Raw genomic sequence first — 24,829 nt, forward strand, 5'->3', positions numbered from 1 at the left:
AGTTTAAATCCTTTTAAATGTAGTTATACAAGGGATAAGCATAGATTGAGCAAAGCTAATTTCTAAACAGGCTTTAGCTGAACAGGTGCAACTTGCACATGTAGAAAATCCATTTTCTGCCAACAAAAAGCTGCAGAAACCAAGTAGAATTTTTTTTTTTTTAACAAATGTGTTCTTTTTAGTCATCATTTACAGTAGTGTTAAAATCTGAAAATAAAAAATATCTTACCAAATGCCCTGTCCTGGTAAGATCTGTAGATGTAGTTCTAGACTTCGGCTGCTAAAAATTATTAAAGCCCAAAAGACAAATCTGGTGCTCTCCTAAGGTTTTTGCACTACTAACTGCCAGAATTTCTCCTCTCCCAAACACAGTAGGTTGATAGTAATAGATATATGCCCCAGAGCATATTAAAATCTAAAAGTAGTTGTGAAGAATCTTCATGACTCTGCAACCCCCAACTGTACTAACGAGGAGTCAGGAATATTTATGCCTATTACCACCGACAGCCTAAGGAGTTTCACCTTCTCAAGGCTCATCATTCCCCATGGCCACGTGCTAGCTGCAAAAATCTGTCTTAAACCTGAAAAGAAATGCAAGCAGCTCTGATGTCCAAGGTGAGATTTTTTTTTTTCCTCAGTGTTTTACTGCACTTCTGTGTAAAAATGAAATAAAGGTGATCTTGTGATACACATTCCTACAGCTTAACAGATCTGCTGGATATTCTGTTTCCGAGAGAATAACCTTCCCATCTGTATTCTGAGAGAATAACCTTCCCAGAGCTACAGCAATTGCTACAGGAGTCCCTGAGCAGCAGGAGGAGGCAGAGGTTTGATGAAGCAGGGCTGACTAGATAACACTGTATTTAAAAACAGGTATATGGGAGGGGCTGGCCATAGCCATCTGGAGGTCAGTTGAAGGGGAAACATCAGTGCTTTAAACCAGTGGGAAGAGTTACTGGGGGGAGGCTTGGGTAGACAGTGTGAAACTTGGTGCCTCTTGCATAGCAGAGCCATTCTGCCCACATTTCCCAGTGCTTCCTGGCTTGCCTTCCTCATACACATATCCTTCTCCTTATGCATCTACCTCCTTCTTTCCCTCTTTCCTCTCTCCACTCTTCTTCTCTGCACTAAGTGCTTGTGGGAGGAGGGAAGCAATGAAGTCCCCCACATCCCAGGCTGCCCACTGCTGAGACACCTGGGTGCCTGTGTCCCACTTCATGGTAAGTAGCTGGTGCTGGATCAGGCTACTCTCATGATCTTGCCGTCCTCCATCAGGGCTCTGATTGACCCTCTTTTCCAATGTAGGTCTACAGAGCAGACTGATTTTTTCCCCTTCATTCACATTCCTCCTGTACACCTCTCCTCCAGCCTCTCACCGACATCTCTCCTAGTCCTTTCAGCAGGTGATACAGTGCTTCCTGGGTGAGCCCCAAAACGTTGCCTCATTTCACCCACACCAACATAGCACATTCCTTGGAGCATCTAGATGCAAAGAAGATTCAGCTTGCCTCTGCACAGCATTGAATAGTAGATCTCTTACAAATTTATACTGCAAACTACTTTTGCAATAAATTAAGCTGCTAGAGACTGATTTATGTCAACCTGGAAATAGTGCAAATTTGAAAAAACAAACTCGTGGAACTGGAAACAATTTTAAGAAAAGTGATTCAACTTCAAGAGACCATTTAAGTCCTCTAAAATCAAAACTGCAGATCTGGCAGGAAGATTTAATACCCTGGAACCAGTGGACTGGACTCTCTTCAGCAATATGCAGGCTTGTCTGCATGCACCAACCAGTGTGCTGTAGCACAATGGAGAGAATTTATGCCTTGCTAAATGTGAGGTAAAATATTCCAAGGCAGAAACAGTTTCAGACAAGCTAGCACACTATAAATTCATACTGAGGAATAAAGCTCTATGTTCAAACACAGGCATAAAGCTCTAAAGCCTCAAAAATTAATTCGCCCATGTAGTATTGTTCCCTCATCACTATCCTTCAGTTGATATTCCTCATGGGACTTTGGCACACAAGGTGCCTCGTGGCAGTTTAGTTCAAGTCTGAGAAATAAGCACGGGCTTGGCAATGTGAAAGTTGGAAGATTAATACACTGAAGCAGCCTTAACACTGTCAAGGTGTCACCTGAGTCATGAAACTAAAGAAACCTGGAAGGCAGCATGGCAGGCCCTTTGTCTTTTTGCAGATTCTACAGACGCAAAATCCTCTCTTCCTCCCTTGAAAAAAATGTTCTGTGAGGCTTATCTTGCAAAGTTGTCCTTCTTGCTCCCTTCTGTGAGTTTCTATTTATGAAAAAACAGCATGCCCCAAAAGTGTGGTTTTCATATACTGCATGAAGAGCAAAGAAGCTCAATGTATCAGCAAAAATTAATTTCTAGAGCAGGAGGGGGAAAAATTACTGCCTAGCCAGAGAGGACTGAAAATCAGTAACTTGTAATAGTTAGTAGATGTACAGAAAAAAAATACGCTGTTCCAGCTTTTCTGTTACTGACAACAACTAATCCAACGATCCATTCACCATGTGGAGAAAACCAAATATTATCCTGGGGGTTCCTATAAAAGCAGAAGTATTTTTGGCAGAGCTATATCCATTTCTTTTACAAGAAACTACATTTTAAACCGTACCTTTTTGTCCTCTACTTAACTGGCCTGCAAGTTTTTATGGTTCTTTTGATAAGTATTTTACGAAGTTTTACAACTGAAAATCCCACCCCAGAGTTTGAGGCATTTTAAGCTGAGAAAACTGATGCTCTTAGCTCTAAGTGACTTTGAAAACAATTACAAGCACTCATATCTTCATTACAATGAACTAAGAAAAAAATTACTAGGCTGATAAGAAGTCCTGCCTAGTTTACCAAGGAGGTATGAAACTCAGCTAAGTATGTCTAGTTCTGTACTTATTTTTACATATGTATTAGTAATAAAATTGATATTATATTTCAGTATTAAGACTGAAATATATTTATTAACATTATACAACCAGTACCTCATTAAAAACTTGAATTCCCCATTGTGCTTACCTCCGAACTGGAATTTTCCCATTTGTGTTTGTTAGAAAGGCCAGCTTCATCCAGCTGAAATTAAGAATGAAATATTTTTAAAATACTATTTATTAAAACTGGGATCTTGATACTTATATTTAGATTAAGATTATTGCCATGTCTGTGAAATGAGTACAAACAAATAATTGTTCTGTAATAAAAATATTTTTCTGTAACCTTTTAGTTCTTGAGGCAGAGCAGTTCTGTAACAGCAAAGGCAAAAAAGCAGCCCAAAAGAATCAGTACATCAATTAACATGAGTGTGAAGACAAGAAAGACTCATGGGGTTTTGTTTGCATAGGTATCAATGAAAGAACAAAACATACAATATCAATACATCAAATGAACAGTTATAAATCCTCTTATAATTTCTCCTGGGCAGGTGCCATATATAGACTTGAGACCTTCTGGTCACAATGAAAGATAAACCCTAAACTAATTTATCACCATTTTCTTTATTACACTGTTTTGCGATTGCAAATGTTGAACTACGAAAAACAAAATATTATTTTTTTAAATTCCAAAATAATTGGAATTAAATATAAATTATTTAAAATAAAGGAAATAAAGGAGATAAATATTTAAAATAAGAAAAACAAAGGAGAAAGGGGAGGAAAGAAAGTAACTTACTGTTTCTTGAGACATGTCATTGGACTGACATTGTTAGCTCTAAAGTTATGTATGATGGATCCAAGCCCTTCTACCCATTGCTGAAAAACACAAAAATACAGAAACACCAAATTAAGAAAACTGAAGAGGGAAAAAGTAGGAAAGTTTGTCTTGGGGGAAGGCTCTTCTTCCTTGCAGCTATGGATAATGTTAATAACCTGAGTTGAGGAAAAAAACTGCCCACTTCACAGCCTATAACACCACAGAAAAGTCCAGCCACATTTTACCCATGACTATTTCATCCTTCACTAAACAAAGAGATTGTGCTTTCCATTCTTCCAAGTACTACATGTCATGTCAGCGGTGCTATTAAAACAGTTTATTGCCAGCAAAGGCAAGCGGTCCATTGATTGATTTATTAAGCCTTCTATTTATAACCTGTATAAACATATGCCTCACTTTCAGTTGCGGCTGGCAATATTAGCTATTACTAAGCAACATTATACAATATGTGATGACATATTTAACTGGTCCAGTTTTAGAAAAGGAATGAAACAAAATGTTAATAAGCTAGAGCAAACCACAGGGAGGTACAACAATTGTTCTGTGACACTGACCTCATCTAACACCCCGTTACATATTTAAGTCCTGCTTGTTTTCTGGCTTTCATCCTTAAAAAGCAAAACATTCCAGTAATCATTGGGATGACTTTCAGCCAACAGCAGCATTACAGCACGCACTTATGTAATTCCTTTTTATGGATATATTTTTCTACTATAGCTTGTACCTAGACTTTGCAGTACTGTATAGAAGAAGCTTAAGGATTAGGCCCTGACATGAACACTCATTGATTTCAGCAAGAATCTTGGCAGGATAAAGCTATAGGAAGAGAAAAAAATGACAGCACTACAAGCCAAGTTCGATCTCAATTATGCCATTGTAATGCTAGGATTACTCAACAGATAATTTACACTGGTGGAACTGAGACAGGATTTGGTCCACTGCTTAACATTAACCTTATGAATAAAGAAGCTTCTTGCTTCTGGCCAAATTCTGTGCATGCAGCTTGAACTGACTTGGGCAGGATCCAGAATTTGACACTTATAAATAGATGCAGATGAGTGTATTTTTCTTTTCATGAATGAGTGCTGTACATCTGCAAAACAGATGAAACAACCATCATTTATATAGGAGGAATACTAATGTTTTTGAAAAATGGCATATTGTAAACTGCAGGCAGTAAATCCCTATGGGCTAAAACAAGGCCTAAGGTGTCAATTTAGCAGATAAACACACTTAAGGAGACCCTTGTACTCATGACACATTACAAGCACATCACAAACTTCTTTTTAAACAAGAAATCGTTAATCAGACTCCCTTAAAAATGGACTTTATAAATTTGTTTTGATTTAGGAAAAGTAGCCATTAAGACATTTATTAATATTTAAACATTCCTTTTCGAATTATCTTTTTTAAGAAGTACTGCATAAAGTATGCATACAAATAGAATAAGTGTGTATCTGAGAATCACTTGAAAATAGAAGTCTGACTTATGAGAAAAGCTAGCATTTGGGGTTTTCTCAGGTATGTTTTTGTGCTTAAAACCAACCTACAAGTAACAGTCTGCCCTCCCATTTCTCTTCTCCCTACTGCATGAATAAGATGACTTAGTAGCCATAGTATGGATGTACTGTTTAGGGATATAAAGAAAGCAAGGTTCATGGGGAGAGATAATATTATTTATTAGAACTGATATGACTGGAAGCCACTGACAGACTTAGGGAACACTTATCTTTTCCTACAAATGTTCCCTCACCTAAGATGATACAGGAGCAATGCTTGTGATAATTTCAGGATAAATGCCTGAACAAGTTTTATGTATATTGCAATCTCCTAGAACTGTCAAAATTCAACTATCATCATTCAACTATCACCAACTATCTACATTTGGGTTTTCGTGTTTCTTTTGTTTTATTTTTTGTTTTAAAAAAAACAGTAAAATGTAACATTACTGCTGCATTAACACTGTCACAGCTATACAAAAATTTATCCTCATGTGGTCTGGATTAGCCTGTGGTCCCTTAAAAGCTCCTCAACCTTTCAACACTGACTCAATAAAGTAAAATGGCATATGCACTGCAAACAAAAAACCCTTGCAAAATTAAACTACGCAAAATGCATCTTGTGAATAAGCTTCAGTCTTTCGAAACTCCCATTTTTTTCTGCTAAAAACCAACATTGGTGCAGTGCTGGTAATGTCACCATTTCAATAAGAAATAAACACACACAGATCCATTCTGATTTGAAGGCAACGGCTTGCAACTACGCCAGATATAACAAAATCTAACATTTAAAAGTAAGGTTACCCAGCATTCAGTTCTGAAGCTACTTCTATACATCAGGAACAGCTGCTAAAAAGGAACACTGATAGAAAAAGAAAGTGTAGAGAGAAATCAATACACTAACCACTTACCAAGTAATTTCTTTGCAGGAATTGTCCTGATGATTCCCACTTCAGAGGACTCCCTAATTTTTTTTCAATGATAATGCCCTTTCCTGATACAGATCCCAAATCAGGAACTGCATTCTCTTACACTGAAAGAGCACAGAACTACAGCCAAACACTGATAAACCACAAAAGCATCACATCTCTGCTGGCAGCAAGCAAGGGAGTAACCTAAGAGTCTCTGTCCATCTATGAATCATCTTTACATTGGCATGATGTCCCCTGGGCAAGACATGTCAGTTCAAGAGACACATTTGCCTCTCTGTTCCACACCACACAGCTGCACTACAGTGTAGCATCTGGCTGCTTGTACTTCGGTTTGGGCCTAAAGCAGTTTGTGGAGCGTTTCATCAGATATTCCCCACGGTTACCAGCTGGCCACAAATTGACTAGGAATAAGAGAGCTGAGGAAAAAAAAAATGCTTCTGGATTGTGAACATGCTATATAGAAGCAAAATGAAACAAGATGAAAAATTTCCTCATCCATAGGTTAATATACAGGCTCAGTGCAACACATTCAAACTCTGTCCTTCTGAGCCAGAATAGTCTCCAAATAACAACTATCTTCACAATCACTTTTAAGGCACTGTGATCCAGTACACAGATATTCACAAAATATCCGAAGTCTGAATACTCTGACAAATGCCAAGCTGGCAATATATTGCTTTCCTGACAACAAACCATTCCCATATTTAATGTACACTTGTCTGATGACCCTGTGGGAGGGATGAAAGAGCTCAGATTTTTCTCAGCTAACATACTACGAAGAACAAAGCAGCAGCCTTGCTTGTATGCTATGACAGTACTCCTTATTTTACAGATGAAGCTGAAAGACCTGTAAACCTATGTAAGTATACAGGGATAAAGATCCTCAGTTGTCATCTTTCATGCTCAGCATTTCCAAATCACTACCTCTCCAAAGAAGGAAAAATCTTATAACAAGATGAAATTCTGAAATGAGGTAGATAGGAAACACTTCACTTGGGTCTTAAAGAAAGTAGAGTTAAAAATGTTTTTGATAGAAATACAGGATATGTTTGATTCTTACTGATGCTAGTGCTAAATATTTTCTAATTTTCAAAATATGGCTCAGTACCTTTAATCTGTCAACGTAACTCCGGAATGGCTCTCTACATACTAAGAATTATTCCAGATTCATATAAAAGAGGAATCTGGGCCCTGCTGTCTAATCCTAGAGAAACAACAACCATAAAAAGACACAAACACAAACAGAAGTACACCTTAAACACAGATCCTTAGGCTGACACAAGAGGCTAAAATCTAAGTACACTGCAGACTGGAATAAGCAGACTGTGTTGTTTTTCTCTAACAAGATCCAACATTATCAAGTACCTCTATAAGGAGAAGGTGCAAGAAAATTGATTGAAGAAGCACTCTCTCAAGCTTTTGCTGCAGTACTCAAATGCTTCTGAGGCACTTAGTGACCTTGGGTTAGCTGGGGTTCATCGATGAAACAAGGGCAGCAGTGGCAGGGCACACAGGTAAGTTGGACCTCTCAGCTCTCTTTCAGCCATCAACCTTTCATTTAGGAGGGTTAAAAAGGGCAAAAATTGTGCAAGGCTAAAAATCACTGTAACCTACAGCTCATGAAATTCTAGACGAGGTTATCTGTGGCTTATTTACAGATGAGGTCAGTATTATCCAGACCTCTTGAGATTTTTACCTTCACTTTTTCAGTGCAGTCTCTCCACAGTTGCACTCTACTTAATTCAAGCATCAGGAAAGCTGGAGAGGCAAGGAGGCATTGCCCTCTGATTTTGGTATTCAGTGCTTGTGACTGGCTGTCAGAGTCAAGGGATTGACAGCTTGAAGGTTCAGGAAATCCACGGAGAATAGAACCGTGTTTCCCAACACTTACCAAGACAGACAGGCCCTGGCAGGATTCCCTGGTACTCTGCCCTCTTTCAGCGATGCTGTGACCACCAGATGTCCCTCCTCTCTCAACGCCCAAGTCTCAGAAGTAACGTCTATTCTATGAAAATTACTGTACCTCTAACATAAGACAGCCAAAGCAAGGAGACTAGACCAGTGATGGTGTAAAAACTATCCCCTACCTGACCAACTGCAGCACAGACTTTCAGGATATTGCTGTGAAAATTCTGTTACAAAGATCAAAGGGACTCTTCCGACTTCCAAGTATTTAATCTGGAAAGCTGAGGCTCATACAAACGTTGGGAGTTGCCTGATGTGTCCAGACTGCTACCACCCTTCAACAAAGCTTTCCACCCCAGAATGACTTTTCCAGCATTGGAGGGGTCTACTCTGAAAGCGGCTGGAAAACTCACTTTGGCTGCTTTTGTATACAGACTAAGACAAACATAGTGGAGCTTTATGTGGTGGAATTGACCTCCTGGCTATGGAGAACCAGGGCTGAAGTTTTCAATTTACTGATAACTCGAAGTGGCATAGCCAAGAAAGAACATGAAAAAGCAGAAAAGCAAGCACATTGAAATCACAGATGCTTAACTGCAGACTGGCTAGCGTATGAAGATTTCTCTAGAGAACATGGTATTACATGCTTGGCACAAGACTACCTGAACATGTAAGCAGTGGTCATATAGTTAAGACAGTCATAGTTTAGAAATGTTTATCATGTAGATTATGAAACATAAGCCACATACTAACATGATAAGACACAGAAAACAGCAGTAGACTTTAAGAGTGCTTTCAACTGCAGTCACCTTCAACATCATAATATTATTAGCAATGTGATAAAGCTTGCACTTTACCTTTATGTTGTTTTTCAGCGTAGGAGTAATAAAGCATTTCAGCACGTGCTATTCATTCTGGTGCCTTACAGGTTAGCCATCAGTGTGTGATTCACTGTCTCAATGAGTAACACACCTGTAGACAATATCTATTTTCTATCAAATCTAGCTATGCCAGTGTAAAAGGTTACTTCACTCTCCTTCCCACCCTGCCTCCCCTGTGGCTGCTCCCATCCCTACCTACTGCCAGAAGAACGGTGTGCATCAGCACTTCCCAGATCCAGGTTATCTTAAACACTGGTGTGAGTTTCACCCCTAAATAGGCGACATGAGCTTAACACTATGCCTCTTCCTTGGAGTAAATCAGGAGAGTTCATATAAAGTCCTCTGCCAGCAGGGCAGCAGGAACAGTGCTTTCTGGCAGAAGGGCAGAAAGTATCAGCTGGAGAGATGGTCCTTCCCAACAACACAGCTGGATCTGGGAAAGAACAGCTGTCAGGACAAATTTACCCCCGGTATGCAGTAATATTAAAAATGTAAAAAGAGCTGACTTGACTTAAGTTAATCTTTTAAGTTAAATTCCTTAATGCATTGCCAAAGTGGTTGAGCAAAGGAGACAAGAAGTCCAGATTTTGGGTTGCTGAACTACAACAGCTTACTACAACGCCAACTTTGGATAGGCAGCATATATACCATGCGCTAAGGCCTCACATCAGCACTACATCGCTTCTGCACTTATGAAATTCACCCCCAAATACCCCCTGGCCTTTTCAAATGTCCTAGACTGAGGAAAGCAGATTATCAGGTTACTAGGTCACAGAAAGTCCATCTGGGAAGAAAAAAAGAAAGATACACACATACGTTCACACCTCTAACATATGTGTGTGTGTTTTAATTTTAGCTCACAGTAATTTATATAACCTGATTTAATCAGGATTCCAAACGTCAGATTTTAAATTCCACCTTTTACAGTCACTCTCTACTATCACAGTGGAGTTGCTTTAGGAGTGGACCATGACAGCTGCTTGCAATCAGAGACAGAGTACACCCTATTTTGTGGTTGTTTTGTTTTAAGAGTGGAAATGAAAACCAATTTCTCAGCTGAAAACACCAATAAAATTTAAGTAGATAGAATGTAAATACCAGAGTTGGAGCTTGGAGACAACTGGAGAGATAATAAACACACTCTTGTTGTTGGAATAGCTATACTTGGAGCTCAGCGATGACTTGGCCAGACCTGCTGAGCTCATTGCCACAAGAGGCAGAGGAACATGGGGCTGCCCCAGTGTGGAGGTGATGACAGATCACAACGGACAGCCTGTGACGAGCCTTGCCTGGACGGGAGGGTTCACCACTGCCCACAGCAGGCAACAGCTCTGCGCATGCCCACCTGCCACAGTTGGGACACCCCTAAGGGACTGCCCCCACACTCCGCCACGCCGTCCTATGGGACCTGGCAGAATCTGCTTCCCACTGATACCACTCCTTACATGGGTAGCCTGAAGAAGCCAGGAACTTGCATTAATTTTCTTCTTTGTCTTGGCTGCTTGGTTCCATGATAACCCAGCCTTCAGTGAGTATCAACTACTTCTTGTCCGATTGTAAAATATTATCTACAGAAGCAGAATACCTTTTTGCCCTCTTTCTGAGCAGAAAGGTTCTGGGGTTTTGTATTTGGATCTGTCACCAAATTCCCTTGTTTTAAAGTATCCCACTCAGGTACCAACCAGTCCTGACCTTGGTTTATCTGAGGAAAGCACAAAAGATCTACAGCAAGTAATGCTCGCCTTCCTCACGGCAACAGGGGGGGAAACAGCAGAAACCACTACAGATGCGTCCCTTACACATATCTGGGCTGATTAAGCTACAGTCATTGCCCCCTCTCCAAACTCTTGCCTCTGCCATTTCACAAGGGGGGCTTACTTCTGAACATGGATTAAATCAAAGCCTATTTTAAAGTGCAGTTAGTAGCTGCATAGCTACTTAACGCCACACAAAGACTCACTTCTTCTAGAGGAGATTTACTATGTCCCAGAAGAAAGATGTCTTCTCATGAACAAAACAGGAAGAATTAAGCAGGAAGAGCTCTATGTGCAGGTAACTCCTAGAAAACTTTCTTTTAGCACAGAAGTACAGTAGTAAGTTGATGTACTTACCATATTGAAAGGCCAACAGACTACAGGCTAAATTACTTCCCATATGCCCATAGTCCCAGCAAAGGCAACTTAGAAAGCTCTACATTGGTTTTGGCTTGATCTACTTTACCCTCTCCCTTGTGCCTCAAACATATCAGATCAGATGGATCACCATTGTTGACAAGTTCTGGATGTATATTTTGATGGAATGACTCCCAAATGCAGGACTCTCACATGTATGGGCCTCTCAGAGCCTACCCACAAGCTGACTGCAGCATGGCACACCATTTTTGGTAAGCATCTTGGCAGTTAATGAAGCAGTAGAACTTTTAGACGACATAATTAGCTCACCCGTTGTGACAGTCTATGTAACTGGCCAACATACTCCTCACAAACCAATTAGTCTAATACAGTTTATTGAGATCTAACACGGCTAAGAAACTTAACTCTAACCTTCCGTTTTCAGAATAAATCAGAGACACTGTTGGGTTAAGTGTAAAAGTGAATGCTGCCAGCATCTCCTTTTCTTTGCTTCTTAAATGTTTTCAAAACATAACTGTGGCACGTTATTTCCCTGAAAGCCTACTGAAAACACACACAATAAAATCAGTTTAGTGTACCAATGTAAGTTACACAAGTATTTCTCTGATCATGGAGTTTACTTAGTACTGTCAGCATTTAAAGAGGTATGGACCCAAAGCAATGAAAAAACAACCAGGTCCGCTAAGGGATTTAGTGATGCTGCATTCAGCAAACAGATACTCAGTTTTAAAGGAGGGGATTTAGCAGGTGTGTGCTACTGATCACTATTCAATGTTTACCTCATAGGCCAAACAGATTATAATACACCGTAAATACATACAATCAGAAAAGCAAAAAATACGCATTTTTAAAATCCCTTGAATCTCTGGATCTCAGCTAGTAGCATACTATCAGTACTGTGGATCAAGTTTCTCAGAGCAGTTTACAGCAGATAGATCGAGTACCAGGCCTTGGTGGAGCCACAGACTTTGCATTGTGAACAGCAATCTTAAGTTCTCAGGAAAGATGACGTGTAAAAATGCACCATTGTTTTCTTAAGACTGTTCCACGTCAATGGGAAGCAGAAAAGAACCTGGGTACACTGGAATGCCCTTAACTGTAGAGAACTTTCTTTCCTGCTTTTGTCTTTTCAAATAATATGAACCACGCAACACAATTAGGTTATCGCTGAACAGAATTTTGGAGGGCTGAGCTCCACCCATGAGGAAAATGAAAGTAATTGCACTTCCCTTCTGCATCCCTGTGTGTTACAGATCCACTGCATAATCGTCACGTAGTCTGCTGTACAAGCCCCACAGAGAGGTACTAAACAGCTGAGGGAATGCTCCGTCCTATATTTAATGGTCTCAGTGTCTACTTTTGATAAATCACCATGCATGCAAAGGCTGATAAAGTCACTATTTCCTTTCACCATGGCACACAGACATGTTACAGAATGTTCCAAATGGATGTTTGCTGTCCTTTTGTAGAGTGTGGCAGCAGACATTAAAACAGGTATTTCAGTCAGACAAGCAGGCTGACTTAGGAAAAACAATCGAGTACTGCTGAGGAGCTCTCCTTTTTTTTTTTTTGACCCCTGACACACTGTTTAATTGTGAAATACCTTGGCTATCTCTGTGTTTTCTGCTACCATGAAAGTGAAGCTGATGTTCACCAGATCTGTGCCACTGCAAACACACACTATCCGTCCTTCCAACTCATTTTCTGATTTTCCGACAGCCTCAAGTGCAGTTATTATTTTGGGATCCTGTTAAACAGAATAAAAAATTTGTTACATTTGCAATACCTTTGTTATGCAATGCACTATGGTAAAGATGTATTTCCATCTCCATATACCTTAACACCTTTAAACCTTTGCCAATCGTCTTAAATGAGTGCTTTCACTTAGAATTATTGTGTGTAAACCTGAAAAACAATATATTCTAATAATTAGGAGCACGACTGTGAGAACTCAGAAGTAAATGAAGTATTTTAAATATATCTTAGAAAGTTAAATTAGAAATTACATCTATTTTCATCACAAAAAAGAAAAATTAATCACTCCAAGGACTGGAAGTACAGGAACAGTATTAATCTCTAAGTAAATTATTCCAATCTAGTTAAGTCCATAGTTACTGAGAGTTATGATCTGTGTGACTTTTCAGCTGTTTCTTAACGACACATCGTACAAGCTGGTATCTCTGCGGAGGGTCAAATGCTATAGATTTAATGGGCATAAAGAGCAAATTACCTATGTAAAGACAGAAGTGAAGTCTGAAGCATATTGGTATGGTTGTCAGCACATGAAGCATGGGGTTGTCTGCACCACCACTTCTCATGCCCCTTCTCTATGGGGGAAAGATTTTAGTCTATGGATTCCCAAGAGAACTACTAAGAGATAGTTACCTACAGTTAACACAGAAACACTTAACACATGAAAGTGGAAATGCAGAGGTGTTAACAGATATCTTGCTTCACAACAAATCTTTTAAACTAAAGGCCTGGAGGAGAGAGGCCCACAATTCACTTCAGAAAATTCTACATATTCCTTCTGAAGAATACCACTGGAAATATTTCCAAAGTTTTGGGTTTCTCCAGAACTCCTAGCTGGTATTTCCGTTGATATTCTTCAAAACGGCAGACAGTGACCAGCTGCCCTCTCTGACCATCTAACTGTATAAAAAGGGATGCAAACAAAACTTTCTACATTTTATGTCAATGGAGCAAGAAGATACAATGCATTTTAAATAGATAGGAACAAAATTTGGAATACAAAACATTTTTTTCCAGATCCCTAAAACAAGTATCACAATCCACTGTTACAAAATAATTAAAAACTCCTGATACGTGCTCTTAGTGTGTGTTGTTCAGCTTTCACCGCATCCTGAAAGCTGAGCACTGTACTCTATCAGAAATCCCAGATGACAGAACCTTCCCACTGCAATCACACCAGATTACTTGACTTTAAAACTTAAAATTTTAGACTGTGATTGCAAAATAAAAGCGGTGTTAGTGGTGTTTTTAAAATAAGTGAACTTCATCCTGCATTTCACCTTCGGTTTAAATATCCTTTGTTTAAATGAAGAGTATAAACTAACTATAGAGTACCTTTGGTACCGCTCCAAAACGAACACTGTTGATCAGGGAGCATTCTAATACCTGTCCTTCCTGAAATGGCAAAAAAAGGTACAAGTTCAAAGGTCTGTGGACACATGGCTCCATTAGGAATTGCAGCGAAGATAAACAATGAATCTTATTTGCAAACACCGTTAATTAACACTAAACAGTATATTTCCCTTTTATATCAGTTAATTCCCTCTTAAATACTTCATTTCTGTCAATTCTAAAAGAAGAGGACTCAGGCTAGTTTTGTAAATAAACTAACACAGTATTTCAGATTTTTAAAAACTAGCCAGAATATAAACCAAGTGCAGTATTATCTAATATATATTCCTGACGTAATTGTAATATACCTTTCCTTCACTTTTCCAGCTCAGAAAAAAGCCAAATTCATCCACTTGGAACAGACAGTTGCTTTCAAAGACAAAAGATTCCTATAGAAAAGAAAACACAGACCATTATTTTAGTCAGATTGACAAATGTCATAGGTTATTTATTGTTCAAAAATAAGACTGTTACTTTTCTCCCCAAATACCTTCCTGGAGAATTTGCTATTCCCAAAGCAATCAGAAACGAGGGAGGCAGGCTTTTAAAAAATTACCATTTTTAATGATTTGCCTTTTTGCTGCCATTTGAGACATTAGGATGCACTTAATAAATATTTTCCTACTTCTTTGCAACTATGACGATTTGTTTTGTTTAATAAAAGCAGAGATTCTTACCTAATCACAGACTTTAATGAAATGGAACATCAAAAAAAATATTGAAAATTAAATCTTCAAACTACGTAAAAGTTAAAAATACATAATTTGCCAATACTACCTTCAGGATCAAATGACCACATTTCATTTTAACATTCAGAATTTGGGAAGCACTTTTCTGTTGGACTATGACAGTATGCATGCTGTGAGCATTTTGCAGCCAGCGTATCTGGCAACCAGAGCTTGAAGGATATTGTTTTGTAGAGAAATCAAGAAAGAATGGCATACCAAAGAGACTAGACATGGCAAAAAATCAGATTAGCTGAATTAAAAAAGAAATTTCCTCCACACACCTCTAGCCTCTTTTAATGCATCATAAATTAAGCTAAAATGCAGGATAACACTGTGCAGAATCAATCACTTTTTGAAGAAAAAAAGGATCCAGGACTTCCTGACTTCCTTAATTGAAACCCAACAGGCATCTGTTCAGACTACAGCACTGCTTACTGTTTCAGAGATCAGTGCTTTGTTCTACGCTAAAGACCGAGGTACCTTTCCAAAATGCCATGTCCTCTCCTGTGCACATAGCAAGGGCAGCAAACACATGAATTTACACAGCGTTTTTCAGAGCAAAAAGTCTTGCATACAGGACAATCTCAATTTAGGTAGCAAAAACAGGTAAGAACTCCAATGCCCTCAGTCCATGGAGCGTGCTTTTCAGTCAGTAAGTCATTCCAGGACAGTTTGTTCTCACTGGGTTACTCTGAGGCAGCCCCCCAGCCTGACCCGGGATGCAGGACATCGGGGAGCAGCCACAGGTGCCTTTTTGGCCTTTGCCATGGAACAAGGGCATCAGGTGGATCCACGGTTGGGTAATGTCCTTGAGCCCTCCTAGATGGGCACAGCCAAAGGGGATACGCTGCGTTTGGGATAAGTGCTCCTTTTCCCTGGACACATTAATTATTGAATGGTGTCTACCACTTCTGGACAACATGTTAGGTTCTCAAATGAGATTTACAGGTTTTAAGGACTGACATACTGCAGTTTTCCACCCAAGTAGCAAACAACTATGTTAATTTTACAGGTAGGGGAGCTGAGATAAAAACTATAAAGGTGCTGCAGCTCAGTCTGAGCCAGCACCACTATGCATGAGTTTCCAGCGTGCACTGCTCTGCCCATCTTTCTCCACCATAACTTCTATTTTCCTGCCTTCCCTCTAGCACTTGTTCCTCATGAAACCTACTTGTTGCCAGACACCTCAGATTTACTAGTTTTACAGCCCTTGGCATCCTGTTTCATATAAAAACTCAGCTAGCTACCAATCAAAATGAGTGTCTCTTGTGCTCCCCAGAAAGGTTACTCACACAATAAAAGGCAGGCAGTTTTTTGTCATTTATTGTGTCCCCACCTACCAAAAAGCTCTTGATATACCAAAAATGTTGTTTTCACAAAGGTATCTACGTAAACTGCACTCATGTTGATGTTCCACCCTAGCCTTGGCTCTATTCATTAAATTACTTTTTCTGCAATTTGTCTGCTTGTATGGTAAAAAAAGCACCTGCCATCAGACCACGCAGATACAACATGACCAGTAAGATTCCTAATTGTGTCTGATTTTTAATTCCCATATTCTGCTGAGATAGCCCTGTTCTAGACTCAGACTTTTCAGCAGTCAAACATGATAATGCTTGGCTCAAAAATATATTTCCGTAATTTCATAATCATTCTGGTTAAGGGACTCATCTATCAGCAAAAGGTGGATCAAGACACTGCTCCACCTGACAGTGACCCAGATTTTTCTAGCCACTCAGTGAAACTCGGGCACGTAAAAGACCTCTCATGCTGTACTAGAGCCATTCAGTCACCCAGACCCTGTACGAGGATTCCTAACCTCCGGTTCTCCACTGTCCTGCTGCATGACCTTAGTTCACTCACCACTTCTCTTTCCCCAACACAACCTTTCTGTTAGGGTGGGGAATTAAGCACAGAATTTCCATGAAAATTAGAAGCCTAGATCTGAAACATTTTTCCTTGAAAACTGCAAGCCCTGTAGTATAGGGATTGGATCTTGCTATGTTTGCACAGCATTCCTAGAACAATGGTCTCTCTCTTGGGTAGGCTATCTAGTTACTACCACAACACAATTAAATAATAGCCTATGTATACCATAAATCTGATGGAACAGCCACACCATCAAGTGCTCACTGTTTACAGGCTACAGACTTTAACTTCTGAGTCACTGGGGTTTTTTTACAGCCCTTGATGATTTCTGTAAAATTGCAGATAAAATATACAGTTAGTTACCTAAGTGAAAGCCTTTTAATGTTTCCGGAGCAGTATTTGCTGAAGAAAAAGAAAGCTTTTATGAACTTCCTTTCTAGGGAATTCAATATCCACTAGTATCTTCTTAGTTTATCTGTCCCCAAAACTGAAAATCCAGGGTAAAACAACTATTCCTATCTTGGCAGTCCTCACAATAAAAAATACCTTTTACTTACATTTCAAAAGATAAGAGGAAAATACTAATATCCCTGAAGGCACTTACTGAGATACCTTCAACTTTTAGAGATTTCCTTTCCAAACAATATTAAAAATAGACCCTGATAAAATTATTCTCACAGGCATATCAACGCCGAGTATAAAGTAAATGTCTCAGCACTTTATTTCGGCTGTTTGTGTAACATGTCCTGCTTTGCATTCCTCTAACAGATTTGGATTAAAGCACAGCTGAAAGCAGGATCATGGTAACCATATTTCAGACAGAGTACAGGTTGATCTTCTAAAGGAGATAAAACCACTCCAGATCTCAAATGATGCATTTGAATCAGAATATAAATGTTTTGTGTTCTCTTATTTTCCTTTGTGAGATGCAGGTCCTCAGTTTATATATTAAAAGACAACACATTCCCCTCCTCCCCATTTGATAGATATAGAAAAAATGGAAGGATGCTCTTTGTTCTGTAATGTGCTTTATGGATCTGCAAAGATGAGACCTTTATACACATTACAGATATTTTGATCCAAATCTCCCTTTCTTTTGCTCAGGGCTTATTTCCAATCAGAGGGATTAAATGTATTTTAAAGTTATTTCTTTTAAAAGAAAAAATCTGTATAGCAATAAAGTGTGTTGGTATTTCCTTCCCCCATACATTTCCAGAGTTATTTGAAAGTTTGTGTACAATGAAAGCAAAACATGAAATATTCTGTAACACCTACATATTTAAAAGAGAATAGCAAATGAAATGCAATTGGCCTCTTACCTCTTCATATCTATCAAACACAGCTCCATCTTGCATAAAAGAGGGAACTGGCTTCTGCCAGTTAAATTCATAAGGTTTTGCCATGATTATAGAAGAAAAACCTGAAATGGAATGAAAAAGCAGAGTTCAGTTACTGTCTTTAAAAGGAGTATTTGAAAGTCTAAGCAGGGAAAAAGTGACTTTTAGCTTTTCCTTTCTCACAGAAGTATCAAAAAGTCACAGTGCATTTCCAAATCAAGAGTTTTCCTCATAAGAGTATTCTTGTTTCATAACTTTAAAATGAAAAATACTTGTACAATGTGTGTTTGAACTCAATTATTTGACAAAGTTCTGGCACTGTAATACTGCTTTAGTTTAAATATCTGCTATATCACTTCTAGAGTATAATGAGGCTGGGATTAACACAGCCCCACGTGATACAGAATACCACAACCTGTAATATACATGAGTGCTTCTTTTATACAGGACAACATCAGATCCTACACAGACAGATTTTTATTTTTTTTTAACATTCTAAATTGCATACTATGTAGGCAAACCATATCTTTCCCCTGTGTTCTGTATTTCAAAATCCATTTATATTAAATAAAGTCCTGGATATTTTCAGTGGCATTTTATACATATCTCAAGATATGGATAATATATAGGTCAAAATTCATAGGCGAAACCCACTGTTTAGGGATATAGGACATTAAATAAAATTAGCTAGTAGTATTGTGCATTTCTGCAAGTTCAGGAATGTGAACAAAACTTAATTTAGAATATAATACAGAAGCCATAACATATGAACCTTACAATAAAGACTATCAAATTGTTCAGTATCCTTTCCAACACCTTGGCGCCTTCTAGGTTATGCTGCTTTACACCAGAAAATGTCCCAACTACATACTCTGAAATACTGAAGTACATTTTATCTGAAGTAAAGTGCATCTGAGTTGTTCCTGCTTACTAATGACATCAAGGACACACATCTTGGTTATTCCTTTATACACTGGACCAGAAAGTCTTGCACAAGAAGGAATACACTTGGCAGCAGGAATGCAAGACTGACTTACAGATGTCAGCAAATCATTCTGTGAAATGGTATACTGAGGCTGAATACAGCACATGGTCACAATAATCTGACCGATGTGCTACTGCCCATCTCCCAGGCAAACACCGCCTTACCTTGTCTTTGTCTGCTTGCCCTAGCCCTCCTCTGACAACGTTCATCTACTATTGACCATCTCTAGCAGCACGATACAGGGCTAAGCATAACCAGTACAGTTCTTACTCCGTTACAGTGCAGGCAGCCAGCCCAAACAAAATTTGTCTAAGTGAGAACAAAAAGCATACATAAAATTCAAGGGAAAGCATGACAGTCTGTGTAATCTATGCTACACAAACCATCTTTGTAGTGTTTGCATGCCAAAACTCTGAATAGCAGATTAAAATATTACCAATTAGGTAACAACACTTCCACAATGTTCTTAGACAGAAATGTCTACATTGACTGAACTTTAAACCCAGAATAGATGCAAATAAAAAAAAATTAAAGACTTCTGTAGTATCCTCCTTCTCTGTTTTGTTTTCATTCGTATCAAAAAGGATCAAACAAGAAAAAGAACAAGAACAAAAGAATTCTGAGGACACTGTTAAAAGACTCTGTCCAACACCGGCTTTAAGAACAGTTACTTTGATAGTTCTCTACTGAAAAAAAAATCCTTACTACTAAAAAAATGCAAAATACATTTTGATGCTGCCCATCTCTTTATCTCCTGCCCTTCTTTGATCATTGATACAGGAATATCAAAAATACATATCACGTTTCCAAAGCCTTAGGAATAAGATAAATTAATTCATTCTCCATAACTATCAAAAATACACTTTGACAGTTACATATATATATCTCACCATTAAGTGTTCACTTCTGTTGAAAACAGGATGAAAACTCAAAATAACATACCTGTACTATCCAATTAAAAAAAAAAAAAAAGAGGCTAAACAATATTTAAGACTACTTATGTGTACTTTTTTTTCCGATGAAGAGAGCTTTGAACAAAATAGAGGACAAGGAACTAGGGCCAAGAAGCGATCAGCTACATTTAGCATCTCATAAAAAGCTCCCTTTTCGTTTTGCCAGCCCTGTGCATTTGGCTCTTACCATTCTGTGAATGAGTAATACTATCTTCCTCATGAGGATCATGAGATGTTTTGACATCCTTTCAGGGAATGTGCCAAATTATTGATTTTTTTTTTTTTTTTAAATACACTTGTAATTGTAGGGTCTCTTCCAGTTTAGATCAGCATAGAGCTGCTTTTTCCTCATTCCATGGAGGAAGCTGCATAATAGGACAGCCATCCCATTGCAGTAGCATGATGGCATCTTGTTCTATACAGCTCATACAGTAGCTCACTAAAATCACACCACCTTCAAAACTTAGTGCTTGTTCTTACAGCAAAGCTACATTTAGAGAAATGCAGCTTCAGAAAGCTGTTTTCTGACTTCACAGGCTTTGTTAACAGCAAAGTTGAAACCAGTACCAACAAAACCCCATACTATACAACAAATGCTCAAAGGTCTTGGAAAAGCATCCCTCAGATTTAAAGGAAACTTAAAACAGACACACCTGAAGTGATAAACACTCCATTTTTATGGCATATTGACCATTCCCTTATCTGTTTAAATGACTTTTACCATCAGAATGTTCCCAAGAAGAAAAGTTACTTCAAATACAACAGGTAGTTCATGCAGCAATATATGCTGCCAGCACGTGAGGTCCTTCCGGGAAAAGCAGATGTGTTCTGTGCTAGATCATAAGAAATGTGATGACACTTTTAAGACCGTGAAGAATACTCTTCCACAGTCCCTAGCCTACATACATGGCCTTTACCCTTTTTTACTTACACTGAACCCCATACAGACACAGATTTTAAAACCTACAAGCTCTGCAACTGCTCTGAACTCCTGAATAAGACACGTCATAACATTCCATCCACCATTTGGCACTCTGAATCCTGGATGCAAAGAGTGCTTGAACAGACACTTATCTTTCAGAAAGACTAATTACCTTAGCACTACAAAACATGCACTTCATTACCAATTTGAACTTTGCTGAGTTCATCATCCAGTCACAGAAATACAGCTCTGTAAAAAACCCTCCTTTACAGATATCTTCTTGTCTGGGTACTCACAAAGTATGATGAAGTTGTCTTGTTACTTCATCACTGTTAAATTAAATAGACTGAGCTCTTCAGTTTCTGCTGCAATGCACATTTTTCAAATCTTGGAGTCAGCCTGAGCCCTCTCCACTTTCCCAGCTGCCTTTCTGAAATCAGGGGTCTGGACCAGGACACCGTAGCCCAGCACAGCCCTCTGTCATACAAACCAGAATTACAGTCTTTCTTCTTATTTGCATAACCTTGCATTTAGCTGCAAGAAAACATGCTTGATCGCTCGTAATTTATCAAGGAATCAAGTTCTGTCTCAGGGACTCAAGCTCATTGTTATTTACGATCTTACCAATCTCTCCTCTAGCTCTGCTCTCTCACAGGTCAATACAGTTTACAGATGAACTGAGACAGATGAAGTGTGAGGGAAAGATGGCTTGAGTACATGTAGCAAGGAGTCAGATGAATTGTAACAAACAAGATTTTTAAGCCATATGCTTTGGCAGTGTGCAGAAGGTGAAGAAAATTCTCTCTGCCTTTAGAAAAGCTCTTTTCAGTCTCTCACATTTCTTACATGCCTCTCAAAAATCCATTCTGTAACCCTGTTAGATTTTAAGATCACCAAAATAAAATACAAGATATTGCTCTGTCACTCTTTGGAGCTCTGTTAATCTTCAGAAAATTTTAAGCTGTTCAAAGAAAGTAAAAAACAGAAACAACCCCACCCACCCACCAAACCCGAACATGATATTCTAACATTCATATGGTTGCAAATATATGCATGCATATACCCTCACTATGATGACAATCAAGATTACTCTCTTTAAAGAAATTTAATAACAATGAAATGTGTGAAGATTCAACTGGGAGATAGAGAATATTTAGGAACTAAATTTAAAGACAGTAAAATTTTAATTTTAAAACTTTTAAACAGCCTTTAAAAATTAAAATCAAAATCTTCTCACTGCTTTAGAGTTCTTAAAGTATAAAAATGCCTCTGAATACATACTGTTCACAAAATCAGAAAGAACACTCATATAAAATACACCTCAGGACTTAATCAATGACCAGAGGGAGAAGTAGGTGAAGTCTCTCAAGTGCAGTTAAATGCCTTTTGAACTATCTCCCTTCCTTTCAGCACTGATTTATGCCTGAATATGTGATTTGGATCACATGAAAAAAAACACCTTTGGATTCACCTGGAGTACCCAAAGAGTGAGGACACAAAATTAACCATATCCAGAATAGCATTATTTAACACGGAAGTCTTACTCTTTTGTAAGCTTGGCTGTACTAAGCTAAATCTGAGGTGTGGGGGGTGGAGGGACTATAAATCCTGGGTTTTTTCATTCTTTGACCAAAAGAAGGACAAGGTGTGGCTGAACAGGAGGAGGAAAGGATTCTGTTAATACAAAGCAGACAAATGTTTGGGGAAAGAGGTGATATTCTAAACTAACCCACAGGGCTGGCTAGCGCGATGGATAGGATACTCCTTGGATCCCATAAACATCCTGTCAACATTGAGACACTGTTGGAAAGGACGCCAGTATTCCTTAGAGCTGATCCCCCCAGGCTAAAACACAGTAACTCACAGTTTCCGCAGCTTGCTTAGCCCCGAATACTAAAACAATACTTTAAAATTTTTTTTAGTAATTATTATTTTTGCCTCTGCAACAAATCACTATTTGCTGAGTGAAAAGCAAGGAGGCTCTGCACTCTGTGTTTGCCATTTCACCAGTTACCTCTTTGAATCACACCACCTAAACCTGCACCAGTTACTGTCTCTGTGGGTTTCAAGGGCGATGTATAAGCACCCACAGAGCACTACGCTGAGTTTAGTAATCTTGCCCAGGCATATTTATTTTTCTTACAGATACAAGGAAGCAATTTTTAAAAAAATAAAACTAATGTATTTCCTACTCTTTCCCCCGCTGAAGTACGTATATCCTTCACCACCACTCCTCTTTGGTAAACAAGATTCTTCATAACAAACACAACCAGATCTACATCTGCAGACCTCTATAACTTTTTAGGGTTTTTTATGGAGTTCATCCCAGTCCAGAAAGTCTACCTGCAGTGTTGTGGACTAGAGTGAGAAACTAGCTGTCCAAGGCAGTGCAACACTGAATTTTTTTAACGAGGCTCTGAAGTACATTCATATTAAAATACTACAATTGTTTCTAAAGATTTACAGGAAAAAACCTCACATCTTCATACATTTACTCCTCAGTATCAAATTTATTTGGTTGTAAATGTACCAGTATTACCATATGCAAAATACAGAAACTGGGTGTGTTTTAAATACAAAACTTTGGTTTCTACACTAGAACTTAAAATTCAGAGTAAGTTTTAAGAAAATTTAGAAAATAAAAGCCACTACAGTGTAAGTCCTATGTAAAAAGTAACGGTGAGAGCCACACTGCTGAATTTCTAAAGTATCCACACTATACTGTAAAGCAATTCCAAGATTTCACAGCTCTCCAGACCATGGTCAAATTTTGCTAGTTCTTTTTTTTTTCTTTTTTAAAAAGAGTGCTTTTTCAGCAGGTTACTTTTAAATGTATTATTGCCACAGCTAATGCAAGCAAGTTAAAACAGTTCTCCCAAAAACAAGGTCCACAAGCAACAAGAGACAGACAACAGAGCTCAGGCGCCTGAACATGTATTGTCTAGTAATGGCCTCAATTTCCATTTTGTCTCATTTTCTATTTCGTTTTAATTGCTGGAATGCATTGGCATGCAGGGGCAGCTAAGAGGTTAGACCAAAACAAGACCAAAACCACTTCTTGTAGTTACTTACGAACCTCTTAACTAACCTCTTCTTCAGCATTTCACACAAGTTCAGTGAGGTTGCCCACTGCAGAGCTCTGCTTCAGGCTAAGAAATGAGTGTATCTGTTGCTGACAGCAGAAAACAACAATTGCTTACACCACAGCGCTGAAAATGAGATGCTCCTGCCTTAACTTAAGGTCCGAACTGTGGTTCAGTCATCACCTGTGATGACAGCCACTATCTCTAACAAGTAGAATTCCTAGGATAGACCATAGGACCCAAACATGACCTCCCAGTTTCCTTAGATGTTCTCTTTGCCCTATGGCCTTCTTAGTTTCTTAATGTCTACAGATTTCCCAGCCTTCCCATTCACTCTAAAACTCTCATTACCTGCCATAAGTGCTTACCACCCATCCTTTTTTTTTTTTTTTTTTTGGGGGGGGGGGGCATTCCCCTTTCTGAGAAGTGAATGGTATGTAAAGAGATATACTGGTTATGTAAATAAACTTATTCTGGTACATTTGCAACAGTATAACAAGATCATGTTCTGATAATTAGAAATATAATTAAATCAAGCCATTACAGAAAAATTCTCAGTCAGATTATTCGCTCAGGTCTAATTCCTCACAAACTTCTAAATTAATCGATTTAGTGGGAGCCTGCCTAACAGGAACTGAGGCAAAAAATCTGGAGTGCATTATTAGCTTGGCTTACACAGCACGGGCCAATAACTTAACCCTGCACACACACACACACAAACCTCCTACAA

General features: G+C 38.7%; 1 protein-coding gene across 4 annotated transcripts in view; it reads right to left on the minus strand.

Moving 5' to 3' along the window:
- The window catches only part of PLCB4 (phospholipase C beta 4), a 130,015-nt gene that overhangs the window by 72,736 nt on the left and 32,450 nt on the right, over positions 1-24,829 (minus strand). For 3 of the 4 annotated variants that reach the window (XM_009810156.2, XM_009810154.2, XM_009810155.2), the window contains exons 1-6: positions 18,139-18,224; positions 14,531-14,611; positions 14,166-14,225; positions 12,682-12,825; positions 3,688-3,767; positions 3,037-3,090 (exon numbers count right to left, since the gene is read on the minus strand). In XM_009810156.2, coding sequence (XP_009808458.1) covers positions 3,037-3,090; positions 3,688-3,767; positions 12,682-12,825; positions 14,166-14,225; positions 14,531-14,611; positions 18,139-18,222 — 503 coding nt within the window. In that variant the 5' untranslated portion in view covers positions 18,223-18,224. Of the gene's footprint in view, positions 1-3,036; positions 3,091-3,687; positions 3,768-12,681; positions 12,826-14,165; positions 14,226-14,530; positions 14,612-18,138; positions 18,240-24,829 lie in introns of those variants that run through there. The other variant, XM_009810153.2, reaches the window with a different exon arrangement.

Source organism: Gavia stellata, chromosome 23, assembly GCF_030936135.1.
Source record: "Gavia stellata isolate bGavSte3 chromosome 23, bGavSte3.hap2, whole genome shotgun sequence".
Lineage (NCBI taxonomy): Eukaryota > Metazoa > Chordata > Aves > Gaviiformes > Gaviidae > Gavia > Gavia stellata.